This window comes from Mizuhopecten yessoensis, unplaced genomic scaffold (assembly GCF_002113885.1).
Source record: "Mizuhopecten yessoensis strain PY_sf001 unplaced genomic scaffold, ASM211388v2 scaffold9847, whole genome shotgun sequence".
Taxonomy (NCBI): Eukaryota; Metazoa; Mollusca; class Bivalvia; order Pectinida; family Pectinidae; genus Mizuhopecten; species Mizuhopecten yessoensis.
Genome location: NW_018408252.1, coordinates 338,508 through 360,434, shown reverse-complemented (window position 1 = coordinate 360,434; position 21,927 = coordinate 338,508). Strand labels below are relative to the sequence as shown.

Sequence of the window (21,927 nt, the reverse complement as noted above, 5' to 3'; positions counted from 1 at the left end):
GGGTTACGCTCAATTACACAATCTGCATCCCTGGAATATGTCCTAGCAAAATTGAAGGCACGAAGATAGCCGTTTGATTGGCCTCGGGTAAAAAAATCTGACCAATCGCTAGGCTGATACCTGTCCTTTGAAGATTACAAAGGAGCGACACCTGACTTCAAAGCCCGTCAATTTTTACCATAACATGACCGCGAGATTATTTTGATGTACATCAAAAGATCAAACTAGTCTTTTTGTCTCATCAACAAGGTGGTGCAAACTGAGCCTTCAATTTCGCTATGACATATTCCAGGTGTGTTGAGAGCGAAAGTGAGCGTAACCCCTGGAGTATCGAGGATGCACATGAGCAAGAGAGAAATGTTAAATCCTAGACGATTCGGTACCAGGTAGTATCAGTCCCTAAGAATAGGATGTTTCAGTACTGTTACTTCTTCGTAAAGATGACAAATACTAAAGAATCTTAACATATGAAGTCAGCAACTCACTTAACACACAAAAAGGGAACAAAATTAAAAAGTCTTTCTAAGTGCCGAAAATGTTATAAAATATAAAAATTACTTTATTGGTAGTACCGATATGTCTTATACATGTATGGAAACAACCGAGTACCGAATCTTCTGTCTTCCAAAATGTTTTGGGGTATTAACCTCATTCACCCCTGAAGACACATTTGAACTCTTCCAATTCAATGGTTGGAATAGTGCATTATGAAATTTCAGGGGTTAATGAGTTAAGAAGTAGATATGCGACAGTTCAATCTTACAATACATTCTCTATGGTGTTGTCACAATTGTGACGAGAAAAGGAAGACAGTTACACCACATCAAACATACAGCTTGATATATTTCTCATTTTGTTGACTTTGTTTTGATACATGTGGTATATCAACAGTAGACTCTTCCCTACCTGTATGCAAAATTCAGGTAAGTTGTATATATTCTCTCGGTTTTGAACTGGCAGCAAAACCTCAGCAATGTCGCCAGTAATACTTTCAATTCAAAACAACACTGCACAATTTTGTATTTTCAACATACCAATTCGACAGAACCTCTTTATATTATGACAAAATTTGTCATGTTCTCAAAGCTCCATGTCCTATTTTCGGAAATCAAGATCAAAATTTATATTTCAATGTAGATTATACCTGTGTATATCTATGTAGATATATATCAAGTATATCTTCCTCCATCATAACTACACAGGTATCACACCACTACTTCAGACAACACTGGCTTGTGGGGATTTCTGTTTAACACTGATAGCTTTCTGGAAGTTTCTCGCCTGTGGAATCAGTTCTTTAAGTCTTGTGGCAACCTAAAATGATAACAACGAAACAAGATTCACCAAAATGGCTTCTCAATTTAAAACCTGTGTATTTACCTGGTAATTCTTAATCTGTTCTGAAACAGAATGGACCAAACATATCGGGTTGTTCAATAAGCTGATGGTTATTTGTGATGGTTATCTACCGTAGACACAGTAGTCTAGTGGTAGGATGCCGGCCGGGCTCATGACCGAAGGGTTGTGAGTTTGAGTCATGTCACAATACTGTGTTTATGTATCTTTGAACAAGATATTTTACTCTGCTTGTTCCAGTCTACTCAGCTGTAAATGAGTACATGGTTGGGTAGTGCTAGAATTGTAGAATTGTTTCTCAGCCATGACAATATAGCGAATTCAAAATGATATCTGTCACAATTACTTTGTATTTTAGGGGGACTGAGCAAATGTATAACGTTGCACAAACATTTTGTTGCAAATTTTCATTTCCATTAAAAGAGACAAGAAATGTGCATTTTTCAGGAAATATAAAAAAAATATTTTAGTAATTTGATTAGAGTTTATTATCCTATGGCAGGCTGGTACATAGAAATCATGATTCAAGCAAAATTAATTAGGAAGTTAACAAGATTCAAACATTAAATTATTGATAATATAAGTCATTAAGCAGTGACCATAACATTTCCAATGAACTATAGAACACTGACAGGTCAGAAAGGGCCCCGCCATGATCCTGGCTGTACCCCCCGACATCTATTATTAGTGACAGTGACCTTGACCTTGTTTTTTTTAAAAACCCTATTGCACATCTTCATATCAGAGTGTACGTCAAATTTCAAAAAGATCAGTTTTTTGGATTCCGAGATAAAGACTGTACCCTCATGGTCTATTTAAGCAACAGTGACCTTAAACAATTTTAAACCCCTATTGCACAACCTCATATCACAGGGTATCACAATGTCAAATTTAAAAATGATTAGACTTTACGATTTCAATATAATCTCTGGAAACGAAAGTTTGAACAGACAAACAGATGTTCAACGTGATTACTTTAGGGCACCCATTTATCAATTCTCTGATGCGGGGCCCTAATAACAGAATTACCTCAGTTATGATACAAGTGCTGATTGAGAAGGGGTTTCTGATTATACCTGTTTGAATGTGGGTCGATGTTCTGGGTTGCTATGCCAACATTGCTGCATGAGAATTTTGTACTGGGGAAGTATCTCCATGTCCTGTGGTAGGTCTGGCTCTGCCCCCTCCTGGATCATCTCCGATACCTACAATAGCCAGAGTCATTAGAGAAAGGTAATTATAGCAACTCTGACTTCCTAACACTATGTAAGGTTTACTCCAGATACAAATACTGGAGGCCATGGGTGGAATTAACTGCTGGTCCGCTGGCCTGTGGCAAGTGCTTTTCTGGGTGGACCAGTAGTTTTTTCAGCAAGCTATCCCATTGGGCCAGTAGATATTATGTAAATTTATCTAATATTTCAGTGGATTTGAAAAAGCTTTATTTTAAACCCAAACATTTTGGGGGGCATGCCCACGCCCCCTACTATATCAAGTGCCTACTGTATGGCACTCGCTCAAGCCTCCGGCCCTCGTTTTCTGGACCAGTGCACTTCAAACAGGACCTGTGAATTTATATTTCAACTGCACATTTGGGCCAGTAACCCTTTTTTTAATTCCACTCTGAGGAGGTGGTGGATAGTGAGGCACTTTTTAGTATTAAATATACGGGGGTTGCGCTTTAAACAAAGTGATTAGAAGATGTAGTGAGGAATGTAGATCTAAGATAAACTATGGGTTGTTAGAGTGACAATAAGTGCCCTTATATTCTAAGCCAACAGTCATCAGAGGGTGAGTATTTAAACCACCATTCAATCATGGTTCATAAGTCCTTAAACAATTCTTGTCAGCTATTAAATTTCTCGGAAAGAGAGGGAACTGTCTTTAATTTCACATACAGGTGCCCTATGGTCCCTAGTTGTGCGTATCAATTTTGGAATTAACTCGGAAAGCAAGATAGCCAACAGGATTTTGAGAGTAAAAGTCTGTTTTCCAAGAAAACATCTTGGATTATGAGAGTAAAAGTTTGTTTTCCAAGAAAACACAGACAGTTCTTTCTCGATCATTACAAGTGGTGTTTTTTTTATTATCCTAAGCAGTATTTTTGAGAGTTACATATTGTTAGCGCTTTTTCTGATAAAGAACAAGAGGTGTCTTTCCAAAATTTCAAATCAATGGTCATTTGTGAACTGAACTGCATGGACATATCAGACATAGTTGTGGGATTTGCTGTTAACAAGATAAAACCTCAGAAGAATACGGCCTTAAGATGAAAGTATTGTCTACAGCAGCGTACCTGTTCTTCTGATTCCACCTCATCAAATGGATCCTCCAGTGTTAGAAGTTCCAGCATGACCATTCCGAAAGAGAACACATCCGAACTGGTTGTGATGGTTCCTTCTGCTTCCTTAGAGGCAGGATTCTGTAATATCTCCGGAGCCGTCCACCGCACCGACATCGGACAGGCACTGTGGTGACTCTGGCCTGCATCACCAGAGAGTAACACTTAAAAGTCTGGAGATATCAGCCAGCTTGCAGATATATTAATGAATTGATGATTTTCAGTATTTCACATTTCCTACCAGAATCAAATGTGTATAAAACTTTGCTCTACGACTGTCTAATAATATTATCATATAAATCTAACCAATTTGTCAGTCCAAATGAGTTAGGAATACTCTGTAGAGTTCCATCAATGTTGAGGAATTATGACATTATAAATGATAATTTTTGACACTTTTAACCCATTCACCACTGGAGACCAAAATGGACTCATCCAGATCAATGCCTGGAAGAGTTAACTAAAGTTACATAGGGGTGAAAGGGTTAAGTTCTTCTACGGAAATAAACATTACCTATGGTATAGATTAGATATTGCATGTGAAGATAAAATGCTGTTGTCTTATTAATATTCTTGATATTTCTTAGACAATTGTAAATCGTTTTACATTGTATGATACATCGCAACAATCTCAATCGAAGATTTCCAATGATGGAAGAATACTAAGAATACATGTTCGGTCAAACCTTTGTTCAGACACCACCTTTAGGGTACATTAAATCGTCTCTTATAATTATTACAGGTTCAGATCAAATATCATAAAGCACACTTTATGGAACTTTCCTTTTGTTAAAGCAGTTCAAAGCCGAGCAAGAACACAATATAATACACATCTCCCAATCCTAATACCGTAAATTTATTAAGTGTGTATGAAATGTGGCGTGATATGAGTGGACATTTACTGCACATGTAGTTTACTCAGGCCCTTGTCGTGTGCAAATACTTTAAGCCAGGAATGATTATAAGACAAATCAGAAATTATCTGTATGAAATGATAATAATATATTTCTACCCAGTGTGATTTAAATTAAGTGAAAACTATACTGCCCAGCTACATGTACTTATCTGTAACGTAATAATCAACGTAATATTTAACTGAGATACTTACAACAACACTCCTCTGCCTGGCACATCTCCCGGAATGGTTGTATAAGTTTGATCAAACCAAAATCACCCACCTGTGATTTAACAAAGATTTCAATTAGATTAACAAAATTACATTTACCGGTATTTCAATTAGATAAACAAAATTACAATTATTTCAATTAGATAAACAAAATTACATTTACCGTTATTTCAATTAGATTAACAAAATTACAATTACCGGTATTTCAATTAGATAAACAAAATAACAATCATTTCAATTAGATAAACACCAGTAATCCCTGAAAACAAATATTATAAAGTTAATGTGACAATTTACCATTATAAATTAAATATGGTGTTTAAATTACGTTATGCCAATGCAACATAGAAAATATAACACAGCTGTCATTGCATTTTACCCTTAAAGCGTCCCATTCCATCCCTCAATGTTTATTGTTTGTTGTACATGTATATGTATATATGGATGATTCTGATACAGAAAAACAAGGAACTACAATTGTAAGCCACAGACTAACAACATATCCCATCCCCTCTGATACAAGCCATTCGGATTGATATGTCTCGCCTGTGTCCCGCTTTGACCATCAATGCATGCTCACATGTCATGTTTGGTTAGTGTAGCACTAAAATGTTCAGAGAAACTAACTTAAACGCAAACACTTAATGTTGATGGAGATGCTGACAAAGTCAATTGACCATAAAAGGTAGGTCGCTTCCAGCATTTGAGGCATGGGTTCAGATGTAGTTTGGTCTAGCACTTGTACTTTCAGTGAAACTAACAAAAATCCAAAAACTTAATGTTGACGCTGCCGTCGCCGTAATAGCAGCATCTTAGTCTCACTTCCGCTACTTCGTGGCGGCGAGACAAAAACACTGTTATATCGATTTTCATATAAAAAAAGGGGCATAACTCCTAGAAATAGTGCAAATCCAAAATAAATCGTCCAGGCACAGCTATAAATTTGAAGGGTCCTGATGATGCGTAAAAAGTTTCATAAATATCAATCAATAATGTAAGTAGCAGTGCTTCAGACAAAATCTTTAGAAGGAAATCAGAAAAGGGGCATAACTCCTAACAATATCCCTGAAACAAAAAGTCAATCACAAGCACAAACTAAGGTTTCCATCATAAGTATCAAGTTTCAGACACTCTTATTTGGGTATACCTTCGCCTCCGTCCTTAACTTTGTTGAGAGAGTTTCAAAATTTAAACGAAACCTCATTCCCTCTTTCAGATGGAGGTCTTTACAAAAACAACAATTTCCTGATCAGTTCAATTCCAAGACATGAATATGTGATCCTATCATTAACAGTATATTTTCATCCTTTTAAAATATTCTCACATTACAATCACACCTGCTTTTTGTTACTGTTGAATACATAGAAACAACTTAAAATGCCTAAATTACTGATGTAATGTTACTCAATTTATATCATGCTATTAAATGCCAGGGTTTTCGATTTCACAAACCAACCCTGCTGACATTATGCTGTTGAATGCCAGCAGATTGTATTAGCCATAAGCAATATACCGAATAACTAATGTAATAGTAATGTACTGGAGGAAATGGGTTTGGTTTGTTTGTGTTTTACGTCCTATTAACAGCTATGGTCATTTAAGGACGTAACAGAGTTTGGTGGTGGAGGAAAGCCAGAGTTCCCGGAGAAAAACCACCGACCTGCAGCTAGTACCTGGCAACTGCCCCACGTAGGCCTCGAACCCGCGACCAAGTGGTGGAGGGCTATGTCAGACCCCTTAACCACTTAGCCACCCTGGCCCCTTGTCATACATATACTCTAGTTGATGATAAAATCTATATTTACAAAAACAATGCTTTATATATAATTTTTCCCATAATCCTTTGCTCCTACCTTCACAATGTTATTGTGTGTGATGAAGATATTTGCACAGCGCAGGTCCCTGTGTAAAATGGTAGGTTTTGTAGAATGAAGATAGGCCATTCCATCTGAGGTCTGCAGACACTGAAGAATGAAAAGAATGTGTAATGATATGATTGGCTGATTCTTCATATCAAATATTGTAACACCTCAAAATCAAATCGAAGAATCTCTGTTAAGATTATTCATATAACAAATAAAGTACACACCGTTTTCTCTGCATACATACCATACAACCCCCAAAATAATCATTGGTATTTCTTAAAATTGAATTTTAAAAGACGGATTATAATTTTTAAAGTTAAAAAACGTTAACAAAACAGTTTTACACAAAACACAAGCTACCTCAAACAATCAGAAGTTGGAATTACAAATACTGAGCTAAACATTGTCGTATTCTATGTCATCACTTTATGTGTTGTCTATATTTAAGGTTATATACTGAGTAACTGAAACAAGTCTATAATTCAGGAAAAGCCAAAATCAAAATATAACTGCATGTTCCATGTATTTATGGGACACGTATACATATCTGAAGGAAGATAATTCCCATTGATGAAGTGACACCTGATAAATCTAACACACACCTTTTGATTTAAAATAGGAATTTTATTTTTGTTTGAATAAATCAGTTCACAGTACTACAGATATATATTATATAACACAGGCCCAAAATACCTTCCAGATTTCATATTTACATTGAGTTACGAAACAAGAAATCCAAACAGATAATTTAGGCCCATAATACCTTCCAGATTTCAGATTAACATTGGGTTAGGAAACAGGAAATCCAAATATATCCAAATGTATATCGTGAAGTGATTATAAGTACTCAGCTATCACAGATCAAATCAATCTGGATGACTTTCAATTTCCGAGGTCATGTTACCATATATCAATGCCTTAATATGGTACAACAGTTAGCCAGTATAGTTACAATTTTAATCCTGAGAGGCCAAGTGATCGAGGAGCTGCGATGCTGTATGAAGAACTTGACACTCTCCCCGTGCACAAACTCAGAAATGATGTACGGCAGTTTCTTTTCTACAGACAGACCAATCATTGACACAATGTTGCGATGTCTCTGACGACTGAAATATAATAAAAGTCAGACCTAATACCATTTTTTTTTTTTTTTTAAATGCTTTTATTAGTAATTTCTGTAAATTAAAGCACCATATAGGAGGCATGGTAGTCTAGTGGTAGGACGCCGGGCTCGTGACCGAAGGGTTCGAGTCATGACACGGCACTGTGTTGTATCTTTGAGCAAGATACTTTACTCCACTTTTGCGAGCTTTCGAAAACATATATTTCCTTTGTCAAGCAAAGGGTGCAAATCTTTGCTTGACATAGGAAACAGACGTGTTCGAAAGCTGGCAAACTATTCATACCAAACTTCAGAATCTTATACCTGATTACACAGATGGCTGTAAGGGAGATAACTGGACTGCTATAGTCTCCCAGAAACCTTGATTCTAGGGTGAGATGGTTTTTATATTCTCCCAGAAACCTTGATTCTAGGGTGAGATGGTGTTTATATTCTCCCAGAAACCTTGATTCTAAGGTGAGATGGTGTTTATAGTCTCCCAGAAACCTTGATCCTAAGGCGAGAATGTGTTTATAGTCTCCAAGAAACCTTGATTCTAAGGTGAGATGATGTTTATAGTCACCCAGAAACCTTGATTCTAAGGAGAGATGGTGTTTGGTTGAATAAACTACCACTTATCATAAGCTTACAAGTCAACATCTGTTTGTTTATAAATGTCAAAGTGTCGAAATTCCAAAATCATTAACACTTTTGACAGGCATATAAAACATCATCTTATGATGAAATAGGAGGGGAAAGTAGGTACAGTACCTGGCAGCCATCTTTCTCAAATAACCAAAACCATTAAAGATGTCTTTAATCATGACGACGAAATCTCACAGCTGAAATTTCTTCAGTATTTATTGAAGTATCTAAAGCAGAAAACTCTCAACTGGCCAAGTGGTTTATTTATCAACAGGACGTATCTCTCCACAAAATCCTGATTCTCAGACAAGACTTTGGGAAAGTATTTAACTCATTCACCCCTGAAGACATATTTGAACTTGCCCAATTTAATGGTTGGAATAATTCATTATAAAATTGCAGGGGTGAATGAGTTAAATCAACTGCAAAAAACACTTGTACAATAATTAATTACAGTTAGAGTATGATTCATTTTGCTATCCTAAGGAAAGCTGAACTGGTGAGAGAAAAACTTACCTTAAAAACCAGACTTCATCTCTCATAAATTTGAGCACCTCGGAGTTGACTTGGTTGGCATGTATATTGATGGTAATTCGACTGACAGCGACTTTCATACCCTGCCAGTGTCCGACATGTGTGTCCCCGTAAATACCGCCTCCAAGTCTGTCATACACAAAATCACTCACTTAGTCAATTAAAACATGACTGTTCTGCTAAGAGATGTAAATATTTTCTAATGTTGTGCAGAAAAGAATATTTTAAACTAGAAAATGTCTGTAAGACATAAATGCCCCAAAAACACAATGATCTCCGAGGTATACTTGTACTTGACCTTTGTATTAAGTTTGACGAAAATCTGTGAAAGAATGAATTTGCTAAGTGATTACATTGAATCAGGATGCAACACTACAGACATGGGCAACACTAGTACTGTATGCCCCCCCCCCCCTCGCGTCCCCCCATTCTATGGTGGGGGCATAAAAATATTCTGACATAAAAAAAAAAAAATGAAACTATCAAATTAGCAGATTGCTATATAATTGTAGTGGAACTGGACTATTGCCGACAACCAGGTAGGTCGCTCATTTTGTTAGAACATCCGTCTGGAGTACGGAGGTCCCTGGCGGGAGTTTCCTCTGGCCCTGACTCCTGACTAAGACATTTTGACAGATAGAAGTCTGAGTCTGGTGACAGGAGCAGAGAAAACTCGGGCTAGGATGTCCCGGGTTTGAATCCCGGTCTCGCCATGCAGTTTTACTCTTCTATTACATTGTTGTATGCGACATCCCTTGTCTTAAGAGTTTGGAGGTCCCATTGGTTCAAATCTCAATCTGGCCGTTCATATTTCCTTCCTCATTACAATATAAACCCATTTGCAAATTATTTTTATCTTAACAAATTATTTTCCGATACAATAGGACTCCTAGAGAATATATCTATGTATTGTATGCCCATACCTCTGTGCCATTTCTAGCTCCTGACTTGGAATAACACAGTCCTCTAGCACTGGGATGAGAAATTTCTTCTCCTTTCTTGAACTCTCAAGTTCGTAGTCACGGAAGGCTGAAGGACAAGCTCCATCGACAATCTTGCCATCCATTTTCTGTTCAATACTACCTAACTGATACTGAATAGTAGCTGGCTGCTGTATGCCTGTAACACACAATGTATCACACCTGTAACAAGTTATGTATCACACCTGTCTTTAGCTGATATGATATACCTGTAACACAATGTATCACACCTGTAACACACCATGTATCACACCTGTCTCTAGCTGTAACAAGTAATGTATCACACCTGTCTCTAGCCAACGATGATATAGCTGTAACACAATGTATCACACCTGTAACGCACAATGTATCACACCTGTCTCTAGCTGTAACGAGTAATGTATCACACCTGTAACACACAATGTATCACACCTGTAACAAGTAGTATATCACACCTGTCTCTAGCTGTAATAAGTAGTGTATCACACCTGTCTCTAGCTGTAACAAGTAGTGTATCACACCTGTCTCTAGCAGTAATGAGTAGTGTATCACACCAGTCTTTAGCTGTAACAAGTAGTGTATCACACCTGTCTCTAGCTGTAACAAGTAGTGTATCACAACTGTCTCTAGCTGTAACGAGTAGTGTATCACACCTGTCTCTAGCTGTAATGAGTAGTGTATCACACCTGTCTCTAGCTGTAACGAGTAGTGTATCACACCTGTCTTTAGCTGTAACAAGTAGTGTATCACTCCTGTCTCTAGCTGTAACAAGTAGTGTATCACACCTGTAACACACACAATGTATCACACCTGTAACAAGTAGTATATCACACCTGTCTCTAGCTGTAACGAGTAGTGTATCACCCCTGTCTCTAGGTGTAACGAGTAGTGTATCACACCTGTAACAAGTAGTGTATAACACCTGTCTCTAGCTGTAAAAAGAAGTGAATACCACCTGTCTCTAGCTGTAACAAGTAGTGTATCACAACTGTCTCTTGCTGTAACGAGTAGTGTATCACACCTGTCTCTAGGTGTAACGAGTAGTGTATCACACCTGTAACAAGTAGTGTATCACACCTGTCTCTAGCTGTTACAAGTAGTATATCACACCTGTCTCTTGAGCTTGCTATGACACACCTATAAAAAGTAGTGTATCACACCTGTCTCTTGAGCTTGCTATGACACGCCTGTAAAAAGTAGTGTATCACACCTGTCTCTTGAGCTTGCTATGACACACTTGTAACAAGTAATGTACCACACCTGGCTTTAGCTGGTATGATATATATCACCTGTAATAACAGCAGTCACAACTGTTAATTTGATTTTGAATTTGTTGTAGAGTCAGCAGTAACACGTACAAGTAGATGAGACAAATATGCACTGGTGTATGGTTGATATCAAGGGAAAGTGTGCATTCGCATGATGGTAATAGTGGGAAAAGGGAATGAGACCAGAAACCTGGAAACATTTATTAAAGGGATTTTATATATACATTATAAACAGGACTTGACACCACAGACCAACAGTTGGAGCAGTATGTAGATGTAAATGTAGAACTGGGCCGTTTTCTTTTATCGCGATCCAAACGGTTGAACCGGTTGGACCAAAGTTGCTCGTTTATGAAATAAGGTCAAACCCAGTAATCTGATGCTGCTTTCAGGCGAGCCTTGGCAAAGCCTTGCAAGGCCTGCATAAACATTTGCAAGTCCCCCAGGATTTATACCCGAAAATGGTACATTTAGAAACGGACAAACTGGTTGTTCCGCATAAACGAACAGGCCCCTGCAGGTTTCTGAATATCATACGTCAGGCTCATGTGGATGTGCTTGCTAATATAATCATTCCTTCTAAAATTTCTTTTCAAATCCACACAGGAGGGTCACATTGTTGATAAGTGATTGTACGTACCTGGTAATTTGGAATAGAACTGGAGGTGGGTACGTTTCAGGTAACACATCACGCCTACACCACAGGCCAGCAGTATTACTCCAGCATTACCCGCGACAATCACCAACAGATTAGAACTGTCTGGGCTCGGCGGTTCTGGCGGCAGCTCTGAAACGTAACAAGTACTGTATGGTTACATCTAAGAAATCTATTTAGAAGTTAAGTAATTACCATCCTCGTACTTACCATAATAATAATTATAATATTTCAAGGTTCTTACATAGGTTGTCTCAAAGCGGTTCACAAATTATTATCTGTGGTTATAGGGCCTTTTCAACCACCAGCCAATATCTTTCTCAACTCCCTGGGGAGCATACAGCTGGTGCTGCCATTATGGCACTCACAGCTAGCATTCTACCATTCTAGCACTACCCAACCACATACTCATTTTACAGGTGAGTAGACTGGAACAAGCGGAGTAAAGTATCTTGCTCAAAGATACCACACAATGACGTGCCGTGACTCGAACCTGCAACCCTTCAGTCACGAGCCCACTGTCCTACCCCTAGTACATGATTGTACATATTTATTGTTTACCTGAGGGTAGTCCATTAACACAGGCGTCTGGACAGCAACACAAGTGATGCAACTCAGCAGTCTACAAATAACATATTAAATCATTATTGTGCTCCTTCTGTAACAGTGAATTTTCTACATTTTCACAGAGAACTCTGCGTTAAAAAAGAAATTGACTGCAAAAACAAATCACCATTTAAAACAAAATTGGGAGAACCTATATAATGTAAAAGAAACGGCAATGTAATATTTTGTAAATGTTTACCAGCACTTTAACCCTTTCACCCCTAGGTAACTTTAGTGGACTCTATCATGCATTTATCGGAGTGAACCCATTATGATCTACGGTGGTGAAAGGGTTAAGTACTAGATTTTAAACACAGAGTAAAGTACATTTGCTGTGCATTGCCACCACATGTAAATGGAACCCTGGCTACCAAAGTCATTTGCGATTTATGAAACCTTAATTCTGCAGTGACGTATGATATTTGTTGAATGTGATCTAGATACAATGAGTGCAAGCATGAATGGCTCTACATATTGACTTACAATGCCAAACCGTTCATCATCCTTTTGGATAGAAAATATTGCATCTTCAGCATCAACCAAGGATCTATTACATTTGAGATGAATTCTTGTCACTTTCATGGACACCGATCTGAAATAACAATCAAAATTACAATTCCTTTCCTGATCTAATTTTCATTTCTATCTATATCTGCAAGCTGATACTCTTTTTTAATTACATAAACAGAAAAAGGTTCACGCTCAAAACCTGATGATCGACATCTCCTTGTATATAACTTTAGATAATTTTGCACCTCGTGAGAGAAAATAATTTTATGTACATTTCCTGAACTGCAGTAATTGTTTCTCTTTATGAAATGATCTTGATATGCTGATGAGCTGTTATCATAGAAGCTCCAAGAAGGCTATATATAGCTCCTTGACAGTGAAAATAGATCTTCCATGAGGGAGAAACGTACACTGTATTGCAGAGATTTTATCATGTGAGGCTTTCCAGGTTATTTTACTCGTAACTTTTTCTATCACTCCTTTCCCAGTTATTTTGCCCCAATCTTGAGTATTTTACTCCTTTTCTAGTCACCAGTGGGGAGACTCACTATTTTGTCTCCGCGTCATGTGATATGATTGAACCAATCAAACACACCCTATCATAAATGAAGTATAATTATAATGCATATGATATTAGAATCTACTGCATTGTATGCCTGTATAAAACTTACCCACTTCCAGTAAAAGAAAGGAAGAATTGGGCCGAATCCGATTTATTTTCCAAAATATTTGCTGAGAATTTGGCGGTTTTCTGTAATCCATAAGGATAGTAGTAATGTCGTCTCTTGTCCCTATTGAACTTGCAAAACTGAAACAAATGAGTTAAGCTTGAATACAGAACCTTTTTGTGCATGTACACTAGTACTGGTAATATTAATAGCATCAATCAATGGACTCACTCGGACTGTCATTAGAGCAGTCGCCCTTATTGAAACAATTATTATATGTAGATGATGTACATGTAGGTAAGTTATTGTGAAGGGGTGCATATAGGTCTCGGACAAGAAAAAGTGTTGGGGCACTTATAAAGGATTGCACCAAATCTGTCTCAATAAGATAACATACTATATTTGATAAGGTACAAAGGCACATTTTAGAGTCGGGTAGATTCTAGGTGCCAGTTGGGGGTTTTTTATACTCCAACAGTGTTAGAGGTTTACACCTCGAAATACTTTTGACAGGCGCATCACAGTCGGCCAAATCATATCCGATAGAAAAAAAACTGACCAGCGGCCTCTTATGTTATAGGAGTAGGCTCTTTTCATGCTCCCTTCTTTACTGTTTCTTTTCTTTGATCATACCTACCAAGATTTTCTTTGGTTCATCACATAAAATGGTCAGCATTATCACAAACAGTTAATTTAAACAATTAATGTGCATTGATTAACTGTATCTTGAAGTACTTCTCTACTGTAATTACATTTCAAGGGAGATGGCTTTAAATAAGATTTATCAACTTGTTGCCAGGTCCTATTCCTATTCACCCGTGTTATAACTTGTTATATATATGACGAATGAAATAAAATATTGTTTAAACCAAGGATTGCATGGGCACTTGTTAGATTGAATAAGGTATGTATTGCCTTACTGCCACATGAATACATTTATCCCCAAAGCCGTCAACTTGATGAGGGTCCTCGGGTTCGTTGAAAAAGGTACAAGGATTAAATGTGTAATTGTAGCTGATTGTGTAACGCTCTGTTGGGTCTTTATATACAACGTAGAACCTAAAAAAGAAAACGAGAAAAGAATATATATTAGATATCTTCTTAAACCTCTAGTATAAGGATTAGCAGAAATGTTCTTATGTTCTTACACAAAGAGATGGACAGAGACNCCCCCCACCCCCACCCCTCCCATCTTCCCCAAATTATTGCATATTGCAGGGGGTTGAAAAATGCATTTCCATGTTCATATGATGAAGTATTATAATAATTATATAAAAAACATACTTTGTTTTATTCTTATGAATTTATACAGGTATATGTACCAATACAAAATGTACCTGCAGCTGTGACCTATAAAATAGGATAAAAACTCCTAAGGAATGTTGACGCAGACTGTTGCTTTATAATTGATGAATTTATTCCAGCCTTAAGTTAACATGTTTTAACTTAAAGGTAAGCCACCATCAGAACCCTGATTTATGAGCTATTATCGGGACTCTGTATTCTACAAGTATCCACACCGCAACTTATCTGAATTGTACCAGACCGAACGTTTTGTCCCATGGCAAACCACTGGAGTAAAACAGGAATCTTCTGGCTAGATGGGAAGACACTGTCTGCTTACATTTAGTCAGTGAAATTGATTTCTTGATGATTAATTTTAGGACAAATAATTAGGACATTCATTTGAACAAACTTGACAGTCCTTTTCCAAAGTATGCAAATAGCCAAAATTTAGACAGGTTTTAAGGTGTTAGAGAATCCAACCCCTGTGACCTTGAAATTAGGTCAGAGTACTTGTAATTCATTTAAACAAACTTGATAGTCCTATATCTATGCATGCTACTGGCAAAATATAAATCTTAGGAATTCCAGTTATTCAGAAAGAAGTGTTAAAATGTTTTTTAACAAATTTCAGCTTGTATAGTATGTATCACTATGTGACCTACTGAGTGGGTCAAGTTCATTATTTGAACAAACTTGATAGCCCCTTATTTGCATGTTACTAGTTAAGCTGTTTCAAAGTTTTCACAAATTTGACCCCTGCTGTGACCTTGAAAGTGGGTCAAGGTGATTCTTAGGAACAAATATGATAGCCCTCTATCCCAGCAGGCTACTGCTTAAATGTCATTACACTAGGCCTATTGGTTATTCAGAAGAAGTTGTATTAAAGATTCAGTAACAACAAGCTTGACTATATATAGTGTGCCTATATATATCTTCAAGGACAACGACCAACACACAAATTCAATTACACCTTTGTGACTACCAATTTCATCAAAACAAAATAAAAAGAACAAAAGTTTGCCTGCATGTCTCGGGACACAACTGTTTACCTGTGCTACTAAAATGCGAAGTTATCCCAATATTTAAATGTAGGCATGTGTATACGAACACATATTTAAGTATCACTATACATTTTGGATTTTGCTTTAGTGGCAAAATGAAAATGCATGCGTTTAGGGTGACAAGTTAAAAAATGAATAGGGTCAGTAGTCAAGTGGTACAGGGAGAGTAATTTTATTTATATATATTATATATATTTTTTTTTTCAAACTACCTATATGTTAAATGACACTGTTCAGATTATGAGATACGGTAATTAAATAATAATTAATTACAGTTGCTTAAAACCATAATTTATATTTAGCTCTTTATTAAAATCAATATAAACTGACAGAAAATCCTACATTCTTTAGTCCCCCATCTACGGACCATCTTCAAAATCAAATGAACCCATATATAACGGGACATTTTCAGTCAAATATTGACGTACATATGTATTTATACGATATTATACTATATCAATCCTGATAATGTTAACTTTATTTATAGGTAACACATCCTCTTTTCTTGGTTTTCTATTGAAAGCTCATATTTCTAGCAGGTGGTTTTATATAAATAGAATACAAAATACAGTAACACATACATTAGTTAGGCTCCTTAACAGATGCGTAACTCTCTTCCCTAAATGGGACACTTCAGTATGTTTTGGCTTGTATTGTGGGTAAATGCTAGTTTTATACATGTATATTAGCAGATGCATTGGGAGCTATCTCAAAACAAGAGGCCCAAAGGGTCTGTATCGCTCACCTGGATATTTGAACAATCATTGGAAAATATTTTCAAAAAAAGTGTTTTTGCAAATATTCCCATATATGGAGTCTTCTTGGCTTAAGAATGTTCCGGACTAAATGAAAGTTTATGCTACTCTATCCCAGCATGCTACTGGTCAAATATCATCACCCAGGGCCTCCTGGTATTGTGGGAGAAGTTGTTTAAAGATATTCACATATATTTGACCACTGTTACTATGAAAGTGTAGGTCAAGGTAATTAATTTGGGTAAACTTTATAGCACTCTATCCCAGGTACCTACTGGACATGTATCATTACTCTGGGCCTCCTGGTTAATCAGAAGAAGTTGTTTGAAAGTTTTTACATATTTTACCCCTGTGACCTCCAAAGTAGGTAAAGGTCATTTATTTGAGGAAAAGTTCTACCACCCTGTCCCAGGTACCTACTTGCCAAATATCATTGCTCTAGTTCTCTTGCATTTTGGTTATTCAAAAGAAGACGTTTGAAGGTTTAGGTTTTTAATACTTTTTACCCTTGTACACTTGAAAGTAAAACAAAGGTCATTTATTTGAGGAACGTTTTTTTCACTCTGTCCCAGGTACAAAATGTACCTATATCTACTGGCCAAGTATCATTAGTCTGGGACTCCTGGTTATTCAGAAGAAGTTGTTTCAAGGTTTTTACATATTTGACCCCTATGACCTTGAAAGTAGGTCAAGGTAATTTATTTGAGGAAAGTTTATAGAACTCTGTCCCAAGTACCTACTGTTCAAATATCATTACTCTGGGCCTCCTGTTTATTCAGAAGAAGGTATTCGAAGGTTTTCACATATTTGATATTTAAAGAAAAAATCTGTTTTTTAAATTCCATATGACTACCTGCCAGCCATCTTGGTTTTCCAAACATCCCCAAAATTCCTAATGCGGAACTAGGAAACATGGGGTACCTTCATGTCAAATTTGAGAAAGACCCCTCTTGAACATTCTGAGAAATAACGCTAACAAACTTTCATTCTCAAATACAAGATGACCAATTGTTGGCCATCTTGATTTTCCCTTATGTCCCAAAATTTAATATGCATAACTAGGGACCAAGGGGAAATTCATGTAAAATTTGAGAAAGACCCTTCCAGAACTTTCTGAAACAGTGCTAACAAACTAAATCTCAAATTCAATATGGCTGCCTGTGGGACATTTTGGTTTTGTGATCAGTCCGGAAAAAAGGATATGCATAACAATTGCAAGGGACCATGGGGAACCTTCATGAGAAATTTGAGAAAGATTCTTCCAAAAGTTCTCGGAAATAGGACTAACAATCTTTAACTCTCAAATTCAAGATGGCTGCCTGTCCGCCATCTTTGTTTTGTGATCAGTCCAAAAAAGCGATATGCATAACTAGGGATGATTTGGAACCTACATCTGATATCAAACTTTCATTCTCAAATTCATCGGCCATCTTAGTTTTGCAATCAGTTCCAAAATATGATAAGCATAATTAGGGATCATGAGGAACCTTCATGTAAGATTTGAGAAAGATCCCTCCAGTACATTCTGATAAATAGCGCTAACTAACTTTCAAACTTAAGATGGCTGCCTTTCCGTCATCTAGGATTCCCCATGTCCCAAAATTTAATATGCGTAACAAGGGATCATGAGGAACTTTTATGAAAATTTCTGAAACAGTGCTAACAAACTAAATCTCAAATTCAATATGGCTGCCTGTCGGCCATTTTGGTATTATGATCAGTCCAAAAAAAACAATAAGCATAACTAGGGATCTTGGGGAACCTTCATATGAAGTTTAAGAAATCTTGGTTTTGTGATCAATCCCAATAAACGATTTGCATAACTATGGATTATGGGGAACCTTAGTTTTTGAGAAAGATCCCTCCAGTACTTTCTGAGGAACAGCACTAACAAACTTTAACTCTCAAATTCAAGATGGCTGCCTGTCGGCCATCTTGGAAGTAACATTTAATCTCATTATAAAAGTGGTTGATTTGTCCCAACTTGTTATTGTCTTTCTGTAAATACTGCAACGCACTCTACATTATAACACTATGTTACTAGCTGGGTGCTAAGAAGTTTGATACGGTAATCAGCTGATATTTACCTCGGTCTCTTTGACGGATCTTCGTTAATGTTATCCAAAGGCAGTAAATTAATTATTCCGTATCCTTCTATTGAAGCGGCACAGTAAGTTAGCGAATCTACTTGCAGTTCCTTCGACTGACTTACAAGTGTACACACGCTTGAGAAAAGTAGGCCAAGGCCTACTGAAACGCACAATTGCAAGCTGACAAGATAATGAAGATTCGCCATCGCTGGCAGCTGAGCTGAACTCTGCGGACGTCTGCGATCACCGGTCCATTCGACTACTTTGCTGCAACATTCAATTCTGTGCAATTGGAAAACCCATGGATACATACGCTTGCACAGTCCAAGTATTTTCTAGAGGCCAAGAAAATCTCGGCAGAAAATCACGCATCGTATTATGACCCAAATAACAACAATATGACAACGGCGTGGCTAATAATTGTATAGATCATTTCTCCGGCCGGACCTATTATGATGTCATTCGAATAGGTAGGCTCACCTATTCGGAATAAATGAGTGCTATCAAAATATTCGAATTGGTTATATTATGTCATTTTATAGGGTTTGTACATGAACCGGATTATTTTCGTTTCATGTTAGCGCAGTAGCGCTAAGGAGTACACAAGGTTGTACCGAAACGACCGACTACCGAAACCCTTACCTTTACTGAAGCCGTTCACGTACTCGGTCGTTTCGGTACTAAACAACGTTGCTGATAATTGGTTTAATCTAGACTCTTTAGTGTGGTCCTTAGCCACAGCTGGCTACCATAGCTGTTGTTAATACAATCAGTTAATTATAATACAGTGTATATTTTGATAATGAATTAATGTTATATATATATGCATGTACATGTAAAATGCAGAAATACATGCAATGGTATCACATATATGACATATAGTGATTTCTTATATTAATTTTTAGTATATTCTAAACCGAACAGTTTATTTCTTTAAGCATTGCTTGAAATAAAAAATTAAATTAGAAATGGTTGTTTAGTAATAGAATTTAGACATTTTATGTCACTATATTTTATATTTGAATGAAAAATGGTTATATCAATAATATATTATATAAAAAAAAATATACACATTCAAATTGATTGAATAAGGTAGTGTACGTATTATCAGAGACGCGTAACAGATTGCACTATTATTTTTTTAATCTAATTCCGTGATGTCAGTAATTGATACAGATACTCCAGGGACTTCCTCGATATCCGCTCTCGATCTGCACCCTTGAAGTCGGGCGTCGCTCCTCTGTAATCTTCAAAGGTCAAGTATCAATCAGCAAATTGATTGGCCAGGTTTTTTTTACCTGACACCAATCAAATAGCTAGCCGCGTGCTTTCAATTTTGCTTTGACATATTCCAGGGGTGTAGAGAGCTAAAGTTAGCGTGTAACCCCTGGATATCGAGGCTGATCCAGGGGTTACACTCACTTACGCTCTCTGTATACCTAGAATATGTAATGACGCAATCGAAGGCTCTGATCCTAGTTTGATCCTTTGATGTACATCAAAATAATCTTGCGATCGCATAACGGTAAAATTTACTGTTTTGAAGTCGGGTGTCGCTCCTCAATAATCTTCAAGGACAGGTAACAGCCTAGCGATGTGATCGGTAATGCTAGGGGCCCAAAAGTTAAAAATCCAAATTTGTTTAAACTACTGTTGAAATAGAGCTTATTAGGGAGCCTTGTGGTTTTCTTGTCAATACCCGAGATTTCGATGTAAGGACGTAATATCACTTGGATTCAACTTAGATTTACATGGCAGGTGTCATCGATGAAGCAGAAGACGCTTACCCTTCAGGAACACTTGGTCTTATTATCCTTCTACCTTTTTAAGGGACTCCATGAAGATATTTCATTTGATCATATTTTTCCTTAGTTTTATCGACTTTGAGTTTCCATAAGGGATTTGTTAACACTTCAATATCTCCTCGATTTTTTTCGCAATGACTAGATAAATATATATTAAAGTAATACCCTGTGCTCTGTTCATGTTGTGTTTCTAACGAAGAAGAGTTCCAATATTGTTTGTATTATTTATGTGTTGGAGTCGATTACCGACTGACTTATCATAGCACAGCACTGATGTACGAAAACATATTTATCATAGTTTCTATTTTTTTCTAATAAAACGTCTTGGTTCCAAGCGCCACGAACCCCGGACCTTTTGCTGATAAAACACGGATCACAACTAATGGGCCACTTGTCACGATAACGTTAATGTAACTACTTTTCTGCAACATTATAGAGGATATTTTTACATTGTTCGAACTCGCTAAGATGGTTTTTTTTATTCCCAAATTCATCAAAGCTCGAAACCTTCAAACCACGGCCTCTTTAATTTTGAATATATATTAGTGTTTCAATTATGGTTGCAATGAATAGATTTGTATTTTGAGAAATGAGTGTTCAGTATTTTTTGTAAAGATTTTGCATATTGTTTTCTCTTGGAAACTATGGAGTGCATGCTTGATCAAACTTAATAACAAAGACACTACTAAAACTTTTTTTTTTTTTTAAATATAATGTATGTGAATAATGCTGAACCTATTTTATTATTTTAAATTCTTGCATCTGAAGTCAAGCGATTCCTGCCGGTGTGAAGATACATATGGAAGGAAAGGCCGCTACAAATCATCATTGAGGTCTGGTTTCTTTCATTTTTACCTATTGCATTGCTGCTAAGAGCTTCCCTGTGTACACAGAACCACCCAACCTCGATATCAAGGGGTTACGCTTACTTTCACTCTCTACACCCCTGGAATATGTCATAGCAAAATTGAAGGCACGTAGATAGCTGTTTTATTGGTCTCAGGAAAAAAATACTGACCAATCGCTAGGCTGATATCTGTCTTTTGAAGATTACAAAGGATAGACGCCCGACTTCAAAGTCAATCAATTTTTACCGTTACGCGACCGCGAGATTCTTTTGATGTATATCAAAGGATCGAACTAGTCTTCTTGTCTCATCAACAAGGTGGTGCACACCGAGCCTTCAATTTTTCTATGATATATTCAAGGGGTGCAGAGAGCGAAAGTAAGCTTAACCCCTGGATATCGAGGATGAGAACCACCACAAGATTGCGTTTTGACGGCGTCGTGACGT

General features: G+C 37.0%; 1 protein-coding gene across 1 annotated transcript; it reads right to left on the bottom strand.

The window, feature by feature from the left end:
- Positions 1–271: 271 nt before the first annotated feature.
- On the bottom strand, positions 272–19,320 carry LOC110458894 (probable serine/threonine-protein kinase drkC). Its single transcript, XM_021510861.1, has 14 exons — positions 18,826–19,320; positions 14,556–14,694; positions 13,639–13,775; positions 12,941–13,049; positions 12,413–12,473; positions 11,837–11,983; positions 9,893–10,088; positions 8,952–9,098; positions 7,641–7,794; positions 6,677–6,787; positions 4,806–4,875; positions 3,653–3,840; positions 2,433–2,561; positions 272–1,314 (listed from the first exon to the last, which is right to left on the bottom strand). The coding sequence occupies exons 1-14, from the start codon at positions 19,137–19,139 to the stop codon at positions 1,219–1,221; spliced, it is 1,998 nt and encodes a 665-aa protein (XP_021366536.1). The 5' UTR covers positions 19,140–19,320; the 3' UTR covers positions 272–1,218.
- Positions 19,321–21,927: the final 2,607 nt, after the last annotated feature.